The 16276-nt window shown below is 50.4% G+C and overlaps 1 protein-coding gene across 2 annotated transcripts in view; it reads left to right on the top strand.

Annotated features, from left to right (window-relative positions):
- ZNHIT6 (zinc finger HIT-type containing 6) overlaps positions 1-16276 on the top strand; it is a 32786-nt gene continuing 16510 nt past the window's right edge. The window contains exons 1-5 of one of the 2 annotated variants that reach the window (XM_083157900.1): positions 1-283; positions 4690-4755; positions 4834-4940; positions 6213-6298; positions 6971-7074. In XM_083157900.1, coding sequence (XP_083014026.1) covers positions 36-283; positions 4690-4755; positions 4834-4940; positions 6213-6298; positions 6971-7074 — 611 coding nt within the window. In that variant the 5' untranslated portion in view covers positions 1-35. The remainder of the gene's footprint in view (positions 284-4689; positions 4756-4833; positions 4941-6212; positions 6299-6970; positions 7075-16276) is intronic. The other variant, XM_083157899.1, reaches the window with a different exon arrangement.

The raw sequence follows: 16276 nt of genomic DNA, 5'->3' as shown, positions 1-16276 counted from the left end.
AACATGGCTCCCGCGTTGCTACGTGTTTCAATCCCATGCTAGAGTTAAAGTTCCGCCATTCACATCATGGCCACACGCACTGTATATGGAATACAGTATCAGCTGCGCGCCAACCACAACATGGCAGCCTAGCTATACGACGTTCTCGTGGTATACTATACAGCAGCTGGCTGCCTACTAACCCACGTGTGCCGCAGGGAGCTGCCATGGAGGCTGTGATGGGCCCTGATCCGGGGGACTGTCCGCTCACTGTGCAGCCCAAGAGGAAGATGTCCCTACATAGGTGAGTTGGCTTTATCTTACTCTTGTGGGACTACAAGTCACAGCATGTCATGTCCGTCAGTTCTGCTTTATATCAGTCTTCAGCAAACTCCCTAGCTCTTGTGGAACTACAAGTCAAAGCATGTCCTGCACTACACCAGAGTCCAGCAACCTCTGGCTGTTGTGGAACTATTTATTATCAGTTATTATGTAGCGCACACATATTCCGCAGAGCTGTACAGAGACTATTATTACCAGTTATTATATAGCGCACACATATTCCACAGCGCTGTACAGAGACTATTATTACCAGTTATTATATAGCGCACACATATTCCGCAGCGCTGTACCGAGAATATTATTACCAGTTATTATATAGCGCACACATATTCCGCAGCGCTGTACAGAGAATATTATTACCAGATATTATATAGCACTCACATATCAGCAGCGCTGTACAGAGAATATTATTACCAGTTATTATATAGCGCACACATATTCCACAGCGCTGTACAGAGAATATTATTACCAGTTATTCATATAGCGCACACATATACCGCAGCGCTGTACAGAAATATATATATATTCCCTATCACATGTACACACACATTACAGAGAGCGTATCAGTCACATCAGCACCCGCCCCAGTGGTGCTGACAGTTTATATTCCCTACCACATGTACACACGCACACTGACATTCTAGGGTAATTTTGTTGAGAGCCAATTAACCTACCAGTATATTTTTGGAATGCGTGAGGAAACCCATGCAGGCACGGGGAGAATATACAAACTCCACACAGTTAGGGCCATGGTTAGAATCGAACCCATGACCTCCGTGCTGTGAGGCAAACTAGAAGTCACAGCATGTATGGAGCAAAAGTCAATTTTTTCCTTAGCGCAACAATCAAAGTTCTGTAGGCAGCTGTGAGAAAACACCTGGAGCCTCCACCAAACACTCCAAACAAATTCAAATGTACATGCAAAAAAGGGGTTGTGCTCTCAATTAGCGCCACCAGATGTTAACATCCACCAGAAATGTAAATAAACTTTCCTTTCTCCTTCCAGTAAAAGGCTTTCAGAGTGTGATTATCGAAATTCATATACTGGATATATTCAGATTTTTTAAGATCGCATATAGGTCCACCATATGTGGATATTGCAGAATGTGACTTCCATCCGTATAGACCAGGGGTGGCCAACCGGTCAGAGGTAAAGAGCCGAAAAATATCAGTCGTCAAGCCAAATAGCCAACATCATGCGCGCGCCAAAAAGGGGCGTGATCGGGGGAGTGGTCAGGGGCGTGGTCATTTGACACAAGGAGAGTGGCCACATGACAAAACTTTATGCCCCCAGTGCCAGATATGCCCACCACAGTGCCAAACATCACATGCCCCCCACAGTGCCAAACATCACATGCCCCCCACAGTGCCAAACATCACATGCCCCCCACAGTGCCAAACATCACATGCCCCCCACAGTGCCAAACATCACATGCCCCTCAAAGTGCCAAACATCACATGCCCCTCAAAGTGCCAAACATCACATGCCCCTCAAAGTGCCAAACATCACATGCCCCTCAAAGTGCCAAACATCACATGCCCCCCACAGTGCCAAACATCACATGCCCCCCACAGTGCCAAACATCATATGCCCCTCAAAGTGCCAAACATCATATGCCCCCCACAGTGCCAAACGTCATATGACCCCACAGTTAGGAAGCTGGGCCCTCCAGCACAGGTGTTGTCCACAGTGCAACACCTATGCTGGAGGGCCCAGCTTCCTAACTAAAGGGCCCACCTAGAGGGCCAGGAGGGCCCAACAAACAAATGAGCCACGGGCCAAGAGGGCCCGACTAATGCGCACACAGGCCAGAAGGGCCTGAATTTGCCCACGGGCCTAGTGCCCAACACCCGGTGGTCTAGGGTGGATGGAGGGTAGGAGGCCAAAGGCCCCTACCTGGTGTTGGGAGAGGCCGCTGGGGGGAGCTTCGTCAGCTCTTTTGCTTCCCACCCCCGCTGGCCTCTCCGGGAGCCATCTTCTTTTTTCTTGCAGAAGGCGCCGGAGATCTTCTGTCTTGATCCTGGCGTCTTCTGCGGCGCCGGAACTCTTCTCCCCGCCGCCGTCTTCTGCCCCATCCTCCGGCGGCTTCTCGCGTCTTCAGGAGCGCTCCTGCGCTCCGCTGGCGTGGAGAAGACTTTTCGCCCTCCCGCTGGCGTCTGATGTCAGACGCCGGGGGCAGGGCGGAAATGGCACGGCGAGCGCTGATTGGCTCGCCGCGGTCGTTTCCTAATGGCCGCCGATGCGGCGTTTTGAATTTGGCAGCCGAATTGGCGCCAAATTCAAAACCCCGCTTTGCAGACGGGAGGCTGGAGCCGCAATTTACAGCGTGGCGAGCCGCATGCGGCTCGCGAGCCGCGGGTTGGCCACCGCTGGTATAGACACTGTAGGATTTCAAAAACAAACATCCATAGTGCAATACTGCTGTGTAATTTAAAAGAACACTTTATTAAACAATTACACTCACATTTAAGACATAAAAAAATCGCATATCACCATATATATGGTTAGTGCCCATCTGCAGAGTCCACTGTCAGGTTATCCAAGTGTTGGTATAAGGAGACAGCCTGGTTACAGTCCCGGGTAACTGATGGTCCAAGATGCAACTCCTTACTTGTAGTCCCAGACAGTACCTCCGTTCTCCGATGTGGATTAAGGCCCTTATTCTGATCGGTGCGGCCGGATCCGAATATGCGGCCAGGACCGTGCGTGCGAAACCCCGCCTTCCATACGGATCGCCAACTCCGTCCGTACGCGGTAAGAAGCTGGCCGAACGGACCACACGTGTATTTTACATGGAATACGCCTCCTCCATCTCAGGGAACCTCCCCCATCATTCGATGGTCGCAGACCATCGAATGCAGGACCGAGTGCTCCACCAGCTCCCGCAACCTCAGACCACACGGGCATTTTTCCGTGCAAAAGCAGGGATCTGGGCGGGCAGCTGACATCCGGCGATGTCATATGTCCGCCCCCTACACGTGCGTCACGGCCGCATTACCATACGTACGCCCAGCGTTTGCATGGGAACGCCCATGAAACGCGGGGCGTATGCATATGGTAATGAGCCCAAACAGCCCTTCACGCCCCTCTCCACCCCCTGTTCGGAGTGTTCACATTTCATGCGGGATTTGGCCGTACGCCCCGCTCGCACATGCGCAGAGACTCCTCTGCACATGCGCAGATACAAAACATCTGTGGCGCGAACGCACGCGGATATTACCGCACCAACCAGAATAAGGGCCTAAGTGACTTGTAGCCTTAGCGCTTTCGGACGTGTTGTCATTCATCAGTCACTAATGCCGGACATGGTATTTATCCCCTCCTTAATCTCACCAATTACCCATCATTCTTTTTCTAAATTCCCGCCCTCATGGTTGCCTGGGAGATCGCATCTAGATACGTGGATCCCGGAAGTTATACTCCATCACCTAGGAGATCACGTCAACACTCCAGTCCTGGTGACGTATCTCCCAGAAGTGACGTTCCGTTATTTTAGTCTCAGATATTACACCGGATGTGACGTGCCGTCTTTCTGTAGTTGCGTTCTGGTTCTCATAGCAAATCTTCCGGATGTGACGTCTCTCTATAGTTCACTCCGGTTCTCATAGCAAATCTTCCGGATGTGACGTCTCTCTATAGTTCACTCCGGTTCTCATGGCAACTCTCCCGGATCATATGTATGTTTCTCGGAGGTTTGACTGTGCTTTTGCAATATGCGTTCCATTTGTCACTTCCTGCGTTCCATATATCAGGAAGTGCTTGTCTTTATACCGATCTGGTATATGTATATACGGGAATCCATCATAAAGTGCATGTGAGAATAAATACAAATAAAAACAGGGTTACCATACATTTAAAAAACATACAAACAAATTTTAAAAGGCATTATTAAAAAGATATCACTTAATATCATACATTAAAAAATTGTTCTTATTGAAGCATCATAAGAACCACTTGAGCTCAAAGTCAGAATTCAGACCAAGTGGGATAAGTGTTTTTAGTTTAAAAATCCATTTCATTTCTGTTTTTGCCAGTCTTATGTCTACATCTTTAGTTTTCCACATTGGCATAATTTGTTCCAATGCCCAAAATCTTTTAATACTGTACTGCGGTTGGTCTGTGCCATTGTTGCTCTACGGCTGATCTTTGGCTGATCTGTGCCACCGTTGTACTGCGGTTGGTCTGTGCCGGTGTTGGGACCGCGGCTGATCTGTGCCACCGTTGTACTGCGGTTGGTCTGTGCCGGTGTTGCTCTACGGCTGATCTTTGGCTGATCTGTGCCACCGTTGTACTGCGGTTGGTCTGTGCCGGTGTTGGGACAGCAGCTAATCTTTAATCTGCCTTTACTCTGTGGTCTGTTTCTGCAGCTGCGAGACCTGTGGAGATGAAGAAGCCAAATATAAGTGTCCCGGGTGTATGAAGTATTCCTGCAGGTACGTGTAAGGGTATATCTGGGTTAAGGCTCCGCCTGTTGGCTTCCTGCACTTCCTTATGTCCTTTTCTTCGCTAAGCTTACCGTGCGTGAAGAAACACAAAGCGGACGTCGCCTGCAGCGGGATCAGAGACAAAACAGCGTTTGTTCCCCTGAGAAAATTCAGTGAAATCGACCTACTGAGCGGTAAGTAAGTTACTTGTGTGACACATATGTAGGGAAATGTAATGGGGTCCGCCATTGCCGTAGGTATGGGATGCCGGCTGATCTCAGAATCATTTACAAATGATAGGGCACAGAGCAGTGCTGGATTAAGTCTTTGTGGCAGATCGGCGCTCCAATGTAAACACCTGGGTGCCCTCCGGGTCAGATAGGTAGCGGAAGGAAGGCAGGCAGACGGCGGCACTCCTTAGGATTTTTTATTGGTGCAAAAAAATCTCCAACGTTTCGGGGACTAGCCCCTTTGTCAAGGTAAATACGAACGTTTTCACCTTGACAAAGGGGCTAGTCCCCGAAACGTTGGAGATTTTTTTTGCACCAATAAAAAATCCTAAGGAGTGCTGCCGTCTGCCTGCCATCGTAACAACAGACAGACTTGGGGGTTAGAGGGCCCTGCTGCAAGCTTACAAATCTATAGGATATATATATATATATATATCTATATATATATAGATATATATATATATATATATATATCTCTATATATCACATGAAAATCCTGATTGTCCCTCTGCACCTTACTCTGTAGGAGATTCAGCGCTGCCTCTGATTAAAAACCCTCCCATGATGAGGCCACTGCTGCTGCTGTACTCCATGGGCCTGAGAAGCATGTGGTAAGCTCCACCAGAGCTCAGCACAAGTCTCTCAGCCTCTGACCTCCTAGTCTCATGCGACTTAGTCAACTCCCAGTAATGCACTGCACACTTGTGCAGTCACTGTGCCTTGGCACCCGATGCTCAGCACCTTAAATAATTGTCGCATTGGCAGATAGGTGAAGCTGCAGCACTACCCCACTCCCATGCACAAAACTCTTTAGATAAAAAAAAAATATGTATATATTTTTTAAAATACATGCCGACCTCAGGGGGGCCCTAGATACAAGGGGGCCCAGGAGTACTGACTCCCCTGTGCTCCCCCCCTAATCCGGCCCTGGCACAGAGTAATGCACAGTAATGTCCCAGGTGTCGGAGGCCTCCGATTGGCTGCTGCCATTACAGCCTTGCTCTCTGATAGGTGACCGTCTCCAGCTCATCATCCCTGCAGGCTTCTGTTATGGTTCTGCTGTGTTGGGGGAACATTATATTTAAAGAGAATTCTTAAAACAAAAAGACCGATATAATAAGCAGCAGCGTCTATAATGTTCTGTTGCTTCCCATTGGTCACCACCAGCGAGTGGACGTGGCTTTTCATTGGTCGGTTGTAAACCTCTTTAGTGTTACTCTTTGCTTTAACCTTTAGACTATCGGTTTTTGGAAGATGCTGGGAGAGTGGTGGATCGTACATCCAGGGACAGAATGTTACCGCGGCAACCGAGGAGAAAGTTTGTACGTTCTTAAAATCTTTCTTCACTTCCTTGTGCAAACGTCACAGCTAGGGTGACCAACTCACCCCTATAATCCGGGACACATATTAATTACACAGCTTCTGGGGCTGGCTTTCACCTGGTTTTAAACTGCCACAGAACCTGTGTAATTAATATGTGTCCCGGATTATAGGGATGAGTTGGTCACCCTAGTCACAGGGGACATTCCGTCCGCAACGAGAGGTATTGCCAAATGTTCTGGGTGCACATTAGACACAATTGTAACTGATTTGGATGATTACAATCAGATGGAAACGACACCGATGTGCAGGGTAGCCCAGAGGTATGCCGGGCCCCAGTAAAATTGTGGGGATGTGGCCTAATCGCGGGAGGCGTGGTCACCTCCCGTGATTAGACCATGCCCCAAAAATGTTTAAGGTAGGGGGAAAGTTGTCCCTCCCCTTAGCAGCAGTGCACACCTACAGCATGTGCTGTGCTGACTACAAGATCACGCTGACCCTGTAGGTGTACTGTGTGCTGCTGCCCGGGGGGGAGGGGGGACCAATGCCCCTCCAGCAAGTCTGGGCCCGGGTAATTAGTACATGCCTCTTGTCACTTACATATACTGTATGGATGGAGGTGGCCCCATAATTCTACTCCCCATAACTGATAGGAGAACGTTCTCCTCCCTCAGCTCAACTTCCTGAAGAACCGAGCCAGGAAATACGACATTGACCTGAAATTGCTGCCGATCGGCTTCTCAAAGAAGCGAGAGAATTCCACGTATTTCCACAACAAGTAAGTCTTCTTCTGGGCGGCTTATCACCTGGCGGTGGGGACCCCGCGGTGCGCGGCATGGATCGGTCGTTACGCAGGACGGCATGTGGATCCGTAGGCCGCTTGGCGTTGAGGACCCCCGCGGTGCGCGGCTTGTATCGGTCGTTACGCAGGATGGCATGTGGATCCATAGGCCGCTTGGCGGTGAGGACCCCGCGGTGCGCGGCATGGATCGGTCGTTACGCAGGACGGCATGTGGATCGATAGGCCGCTTGGCGGTGTGGACCCCGCGCTGCGCGACATGTAGCGGTCGTTATGCAGGACGGCATGTGGATCGATAGGCCTCTTGGCGGTGAGGACCCCGGGGTGCGCGGCATGGATCGGTCGTTACGCAGGATGGCATGTGGATCCATAGGCCGCTTGGCGGTGAGGACCCCGCGGTGCGCGGCATGTAGTGGTCGTTACGCAGGACGGCATGTGGATCCATAGGCCGCTTGGCAGTGAGGACCCCGCGGTACGCGGCATGTAGCGGTTGTTACGCAGGACGGCATGTGGATCCATAGGCCGCTTGGCGGTGAGCACCCCGCGGTGCGCGGCATGGATCAGTCGTTACGCAGGACGGCATGTGGATCCATAGGCCGATTGGCGGTGAGGACCCCGCGCTGCGCGTCATGTAGCGGTCGTTACGCAGGACGGCATGTGGATCCATAGGCCGCTTGGCGGTGAGGACCCCGCGGTGCGCGGCATGTAGCGGTCGTTACGCAGGACGGCATGTGGATCCATAGGCCGCTTGGCGGTGAGGACCCCGCGGTGCGCGGCATGTAGCGGTCGTTACGCAGGACGGCATGTGGATCCATAGGCCGCTTGGCGGTGAGGACCCCGCGGTGCGCGGCATGGATCGGTCGTTACGCAGGACGGCATGTGGATCCATAGGCCGCTTGGCGGTGAGGACCCCGCGCTGCGCGTCATGTAGCGGTCGTTACGCAGGATGGCATGTGGATCCATAGGCCGCTTGGCGGTGAGGACCCCGCGGTGCGCGGCATGGATCAGTCGTTACGCAGGATGGCATGTGGATCGATAGGCCGCTTGGTGGTGGCACACTGTAGTGATGGGAAATCTAGTTCGTTTTGGTGACTAGTTCATTATGATCTAGTTCACCCAAAAGATTAGATCAGAAGATTAGTTCATCTAGTTCATTTAGTTCATTATTCCCTCACTGACTCAGAGACTGAGAGGAGTGCATGGATCTAGATGAACTAGACTAGATTATGACACACAGAGCAGGCAGTGTAATACTAGCTCATTGTAGGAGTTAGAGTCTTGTTAGAATGATCATATACTGTATGTTTAATAAATCAGATTATTTTCTATTTTAGAAAAGCAATAAGTTATACAGCACCCTTCTAGTGACATGTTTATTGTTGAGCTCTGCAATATTAATCCCATTGTGGTTATTATTTTACCTTCCATAATATTCCATATTATGCAAGTAAAATACCCAAATTCAGAGTAATTTAATAAGTCAATTTTTTTCTGCTTTTAAAATACAGTAATTAGAAAAAAAATGTGTCTCCTTGCCCCAATGTAACTGACCTTGGAGAGAGATAAAGTAGAGACTTTGCAAAGTAACCAGTTGCTGATTGGTTGCTAGGGGCAACTGCTCCACTGTATGCATCATGAAGGTTCATACATATCCATCTCTGACTGTAATGTGGAGTAAACAGAGCTACTACAGTACACTGTATAACATGCAGCAGCCAGCACTGTGTGTGTGGCTGCATACACACAACACATGTGCCTGAGCACAGCAGTGCCACACATGGTAGCTCACAGGTACTGTACAGTCTCATTATGGCTGTATAGTCAGAGATTAGTTCAGGGATCTGTATGATCAGTGAACTAATTGAACTACTGAACTATTTGCAGGACTCATGAGTCATCAGGACAATGTAGTTCATTTGGATCCGCAGAGTCCAGACCATGTGTGAGCTCAGCACTGCCATCTTTGGCAGCTACCATGTACTGCCTCCTATGTATTGCATGAGAGCTAGGGATGGACATCGGAAGCCAACCATCAAATGATGGCAGTACTTCCACCATTGAAACTTTCGATGCGATGGTAATTAACCATCGCATCAAAAGTATTCGATGGTGAAAACTAGTTATATGACTAGCGCATGCGCAAAAGCCTGTATTGCCATTTGTAAGGTGGTAATTGGGTTTGGTGACAGGGCCCAGGCTCTGAGCAACATATTACTTTATCACTGGACATTGTGTGTATAATATACATATATAATATTCACACAATGCCCAATGATAAAGTAGTATATTCATTTTGTACACATTATTAACACTTTAACAGCAAGTAATCAAAATGTAATAAAAATAGATAAATTGTAAACTAACTCGCTTTAGGTTTCACTATTTTTCCAGATAGGAAAATGTCTATTTATTAAGGCAAGTGTAACTACACACACACACAAATAAGGGAGATGATGGTACAGTGGTCATCACATCATTAATATGGTGAGATAAATATTGCAAAGAGCAGGGCCAGCTCTACCATTAGGCAGCTGCCTAGGGTGCCAGGATCTGAGGGGGCACCACTAATAATGCTACACACTAGGCGATTCTAGCTTCCATCGTCAGCTATATGGTCGCTCAGTGACCATATTGCCGGTGATACCTAGCGACCTTCGCCATGTGTGCGCTCCCACCGCAGCCCAGCGACGGTCGCAGGAACTTGCTAGAATCGCTGGTCACCAGTAAAATACTGATAACCAGCAATTCAGTCGCTGAGCGACCAGGTCACGTAATATAAAAAAATAGTTCACTATATATAAAAACAGTAAAGGTGCCCCTACACTGAGGCGATTTGGTCTGATTTTGGCCAATTGCGACCAATCGCCACGTTAAATCGGACCAAATCGCCTCTCACTGACATGCCGTTGGGTCCCGTGCGCATCGGACCCGACCAGGTGGTCGGACCGGCAGGCCGTCCACCCGTTCCTCCTGGCGGTGAGGCGGGCCGGAAGCAGGGACGCATGCATCCATCACAACGGATCGCATGCGTCCGTGCTTCCGAGAAGGTCCTGGCAGCTTGCAGGCTGTCGGGTGTCCGTACACTGCTGCGAGGCCTCGCAGCAGTGTATGGGCACCTTTAGCTTGGTCCATTCCACTGGTACCCCAGGACTGTGTATATTGTTCCTCACTATATTCACAGAAACAGACAATCTCTGACCAACACTTCACTGATGATCATATAGTGGTTGCTGCCTGGTAATACTAATGCAGTATATTAATGAGTGTTGTATGTGACTGACATTCACAGATATCTGTAGCTAGTTGTATTGTGTACTTATTATTATTGTAGCTTGCCTGAGCTGGTATAACATTCAGTGACGTCTCCTCCTCTCTGATCCTCCAGGGCTCAGTGTGTCTGTAGCTAGTTGTATTGTGTACTTATTATTATTGTAGCTTGCCTGAGCTGGTATAACATTCAGTGACGTCTCCTCCTCTGAATCCTCCATAGCTCAGTGTGTCTGTGAAATTTGCTGCTGTTTGAGTGACTGGTGCTGCAGGGTGAGGTTTGTGCTCTGATTGGCTCTCTGAGTCAGTGAGAGCCAATCAGAACTAGCAGTGGGCCCTGTTGCCTAGCAGCTACAGCAACCATAGAGAGGGAGAGGGAGGGAAGCAGAGAGAAAGTCAGACAGCCTCCAACGAACCTAGGAAGTTTCCCTGACACAGCAGCCAGGGGAGGCATATCTTTTGGGAATTACAAAAAATAAGCCACCATCGGTACACCATCGAATGATTAGCATTCGATGGTGACAAACATCGGAAGGTCACCATTAAATGGCAAAAACACTAACATCGAAAGAAAACCATCGATGTTTCCGAAACATCGACCATCGATGTCCATCCCTAATGAGAGCTGATAACATGGCTGCTGCAGAAGCATCTACACAGGTCCCAGCAGAAGATTTAGCCCAGCAGTATGCTCAGGACCCAGTACCAGAAGCAGCAGCAAGTGTTTGGACATCTGAACTAATCATATAATGATAGTATCACATAAAGGTGAGCAGCATGATCACACATTCTCACTCACAGACACACCACACAACTTTGTCTAGGCAGTGCATATTTTTCCTTTATTAGATCTGTATTTGCTGGGCTTTGTTGTACTTTTAACTTTAGATTCAGGAAGGAAAGATCCAGTAAATGAGCCTTATGGATCTGCTGGGCTCTGTCTGTCTGTGTTACACCTCCCACTTGCTTTACTTCCTGGTGAACTAAATGAACTAATCTTTGCCAGAGCAGTGATCTGAACGATTTAGTTCACTTTGAAGATTAGTTCATTTTGATCTAATCATTCACGAACTACCCATCACTAGCACACTGGTCACATCTCGCTTGTAAATCATCTAATGTTTGACTAATTTGGCCCTAGGTCAACGCTTCTCAATAAGGGCTTGGGCTCCGGATTTGCCTGATGACCGCATAAACATCTCATATGTTCTAAGGCTGTTTAGTTTGGGAATGCAGGGCGGGCCGGGTGGCGTCAATGAGCGATACTGTAGTTGTGCCGATCAGTCTGTGCGCTACATCGTTAGCTATGCCGATCAGTCTGTGTGTGATATATCGTTAGCTGTATCGATCAGTCTGTGCGCTATATATCGTTAGCTGTGGGGATCAGTCTGTGCGCTATATATCGTTAGCTGTGGGGATCAGTCTGTGCGCTATATATCGTTAGCTGTGGGGATCAGTCTGTGCGATACATCGTTAGCTGTGCCGATCAGTCTGTGCGCTCTATATCGTTAGCTATGCCGATCAGTCTGTGTGTGATATATCGTTAGCTGTACCGATCAGTCTGTGCGATATATCGTTAGCTGTGCCCATCAGTCTGTGCGCTATATATCGTTAGCTGTACTGATCAGTCTGTGCGCGCGCCATATCCTTAGCTGTGCCCATCAGTCTGTGCGCGCCATATCCTTAGCTGTGCCCATCAGTCTGTCAGCGCCATATCCTTAGCTGTGCCCATCAGTCTGTGCGCGCCATATCCTTAGCTGTGCCCATCAGCCTGTCAGCGCCATATCCTTAGCTGTGCCCATCAGTCTGTGCGCGCGCCATATCCTTAGCTGTGCCCATCAGTCTGTGCGCGCGCCATATCCTTAGCTGTGCCCATCAGTCTGCGCGCCAAATCCTTAGCTGTGCCCATCAGTCTGTGCGCGCCATATCCTTAGCTGTGCCCATCAGTCTGTGCGCGCCATATCCTTAGCTGTGCCCATCAGTCTGTGCGCGCCATATCCTTAGCTGTGCCCATCAGTCTGTGCGCGCCATATCCTTAGCTGTGCCCATCAGTCTGTGCGCGCGCCATATCGTTAGCTGCGCCCATCAGTCTGTCAGCGCCATATCCTTAGCTGTGCCCATCAGTCGGTGCGCGCCATATCCTTAGCTGTGCCGATCAGTCTGTGCGCGCCATATCCTTAGCTGTGCCCATCAGTCTGTGCGCGCCATATCCTTAGCTGTGCCCATCAGTCTGTGCGCGCGCCATATCGTTAGCTGCGCCCATCAGTCTGTCAGCGCCATATCCTTAGCTGTGCCCATCAGTCGGTGCGCGCCATATCCTTAGCTGTGCCGATCAGTCTGTGCGCGCCATATCCTTAGCTGTGCCCATCAGTCTGTGCGCGCCATATCCTTAGCTGTGCCCATCAGTCTGTGCGCGCCATATCCTTAGCTGCGCCCATCAGTCTGTGCGCGCGCCATATCCTTAGCTGTGCCCATCAGTCTGTGCGCGCCATATCCTTAGCTGTGCCCATCAGTCTGTGCGCGCCATATCCTTAGCTGTGCCCATCAGTCTGTGCGCGCCATATCCTTAGCTGTGCCCATCAGTCTGTCAGCGCCATATCCTTAGCTGTGCCCATCAGTCTGTGCGCGCCATATCCTTAGCTGTGCCCATCAGTCTGTGCGCGCGCCATATCCTTAGCTGTGCCCATCAGTCTGTCAGCGCCATATCCTTAGCTGTGCCCATCAGTCTGTCAGCGCCATATCCTTAGCTGTGCCCATCAGTCTGTCAGCGCCATATCCTTAGCTGTGCCCATCAGTCGGTGCGTGCCATATCCTTAGCTGTGCCCATCAGTCTGTCAGCGCCATATCCTTAGCTGTGCCCATCAGTCTGTCAGCGCCATATCCTTAGCTGTGCCCATCAGTCTGTCAGCGCCATATCCTTAGCTGTGCCCATCAGTCTGTGCGCGCCATATCCTTAGCTGTGCCCATCAGTCTGTGCGCGCCATATCCTTAGCTGTGCCCATCAGTCTGTCAGCGCCATATCCTTAGCTGTACCCATCAGTCTGTCAGCGCCATATCCTTAGCTGTGCCCATCAGTCTGTGCGCGCCATATCCTTAGCTGTGCCCATCAGTCTGTGCGCGCCATATCCTTAGCTGTGCCCATCAGTCTGTGCGCGCCATATCCTTAGCTGTGCCCATCAGTCTGTGCGCGCCATATGCTTAGCTGTGCCCATCAGTCTGTGCGCGCCATATCCTTAGCTGTGCCCATCAGTCTGTGCGCGCCATATCCTTAGCTGTGCCCATCAGTCTGTCAGCGCCATATCCTTAGCTGTGCCCATCAGTCTGTCAGCGCCATATCCTTAGCTGTGCCCATCAGTCTGTCAGCGCCATATCCTTAGCTGTGCCCATCAGTCTGTGCGCGCCATATCCTTAGCTGTGCCCATCAGTCTGTCAGCGCCATATCCTTAGCTGTGCCCATCAGTCTGTCAGCGCCATATCCTTAGCTGTGCCCATCAGTCTGTCAGCGCCATATCCTTAGCTGTGCCCATCAGTCTGTCAGCGCCATATCCTCAGCTGTGCCCATCAGTCTGTGTGCGCCATATCCTTAGCTGTGCCCATCAGTCTGTGCGCGCCATATCCTTAGCTGTGCCCATCAGTCTGTGCGCGCCATATCCTTAGCTGTGCCCATCAGTCTGTGCGCGCCATATCCTTAGCTGTGCCCATCAGTCTGTCAGCGCCATATCCTTAGCTGTGCCCATCAGTCTGTGCGCGCCATATCGTTAGCTGTGCCCATCAGTCTGTGCGCGCCATATCCTTAGCTGTGCCCATCAGTCTGTCAGCACCATATCCTTAGCTGTGCCCATCAGTCTGTGCGCGCCATATCGTTAGCTGTGGGGAACCTGTGGTATGCGGCAGATTCCGATGCCAATAAAACACTTGAGATTCTCCCCTTTACGGGTTCCCTCTTGTTTCAATCGGAATTGGACAAAATCGTGGCCACGGTGGCTGCTTCCAAGACAGCTTTTCTGCCATCCACTCCTCCTCCACGTCCCCACCTGGCAAATATGCCTGGGCCACCAGACGCCCTGACTCCAAGACGAAGGATAAGCCCTCAGCATGATGTGGCGGTGTTCCACCTGGGGGATCCCAGGGTGGGGCGTCGTCCGCTATGGTTTTCTGGCATTTGGCTGGTAACATAGACGAACACATGGGTTCGGGATGTGGTCTCCCAAGGCTACTCTGTAACCTTTCGCCACCGTCCACTAAGCTCGTTCTTTCCCACAAGTTCTCCCAGGTATTTGGAAAAGTGCAGAGCTCTGGAGCAGGCCATCCAGAAGCGTCGTCAGGGGTATATCAACTGCCAGGGTGGCACTCAGATTCGGGTGGCCATGGTGTAGGCCGCATCTTCCAATGGGCAGAGGGCCACATCCCCGCCCTATCAGCATTCTTTATTCCAGGGGTCCTCAATTGGGAAGGAGACTTTCTGAGCCGTCAGACTCTGGATGCCGGCGAATGGACCCTCCATCTGGAGGCATACCAGATGTTGGTAGACCTTTGGGGCAGACCAGAGGTGGATTTGTTTGCTTCACGCCACAATCACCAGGTCACCCTATACGGATCCAGGTCTCGAGACCCAGAGGCCTGCATGGTAGACACCCTGTCAGCAGGCCCGGCGACAGGGGGGGGTCAAGGGGGACAACTGTGACGGGCCTCGACGATCTGAGGGGCCCCAGCGACAGAGCATGGCTGCCACTGCCGCCTTTGATCCCCCCTGTCACCGCGGCTGCCTATACTACTGTCCTGCCAAGGTCATCAGCTGTTCAGAGTCTGGGTGCACTTTCTTCACTGCGGGCAGCGGGTGCAGAGCGCACTGATTGCGTCCGGGAGACCAAGTATACATACTGTCTGAGGCTGAGCTGAGTTACTGTATGGAACGGGCAGTACTGATGATGACACAGCACACCGCAGCGTGTCTGGGGGCGGGGCTTCTGGAGGGGCCACACGAGTCAGTTACATTCCTTATGTCACTGCTGCTGACTGGTTTTCCGGCTATGAGGAGGCAGCTGTGGCTGGTACTGAGCTGCAGAATCCTGTAGCCTCTCCCTCCCCAGCGCTGCTGACAATGCACACAGTGCTGTAGAACCACACTGCACTTCTCCAGCACAGCCTCATTCTTCATCGTTACTGTACAGTAGCTGGACGCTCCTCAGGGGACCAGCTACCAACCAGTTGAGATCCACTCGAGGCTGGCCCCTCCTTTCCTGTCCCCATGCTCCTCCCTCCTCTATCCCAGGCTTCTGCTGTTCGCCCCAACCTGCCTCTGGCTTCTTCCCTTGCCATCCTCCTGTCTGCTCTCCTTCACCAGGTAACCAGCTTCTGGGGGGCAGATAAGGGTTACATGAAAGAAAAATACCAAAATATGTGAAAACTTCAAAGCATTGTGTATGTATATTAGATTGCAAGTAAATGTACAGTGAATATATATATATATATATATATATATATATATGTGTGTGTTTTCAGTACTGCATGGCGGCAGTTTTCAATAAATAACTCAAATGGACACAAAGATGTGTGTCCGTTTGAGTTATTTATTGAAAACTGCTGCCATGCAGTATTGAAAATCTTGTGAGTGCCCTCAGCTTTGCTGTGTATATACCTCCCTTGTGAGTGCCCTCAGCTTTGACTGCCCTCAGCTTTGCTGTGTATATACCTCCCTTGTGAGTGCCCTCAGCTTTGCTGCGTATATACCTCCCTTGTGAGTGCCCTCAGCTTTGCTGCATATATACCTCCCTTGTGAGTGCCCTCAGCTCTGCTGTGTATATACCTCCCTTGTGAGTGCCCTCAGCTTTGCTGTGTATATACCTCCCTTGTTGGATTGAGGGGCACCCAAGTCTTTGCAGACACAGTCAGAGTGCCAGGACTACCATATAAA

The sequence above is a fragment of the Crinia signifera genome, chromosome 8 (assembly GCF_055691185.1).
Source record: "Crinia signifera chromosome 8, ASM5569118v1, whole genome shotgun sequence".
Classification (NCBI taxonomy): domain Eukaryota; kingdom Metazoa; phylum Chordata; class Amphibia; order Anura; family Myobatrachidae; genus Crinia; species Crinia signifera.
The sequence above is the reverse complement of the archived record's forward strand: the minus strand, read 5'-3'. Positions and strand labels throughout refer to the sequence as shown.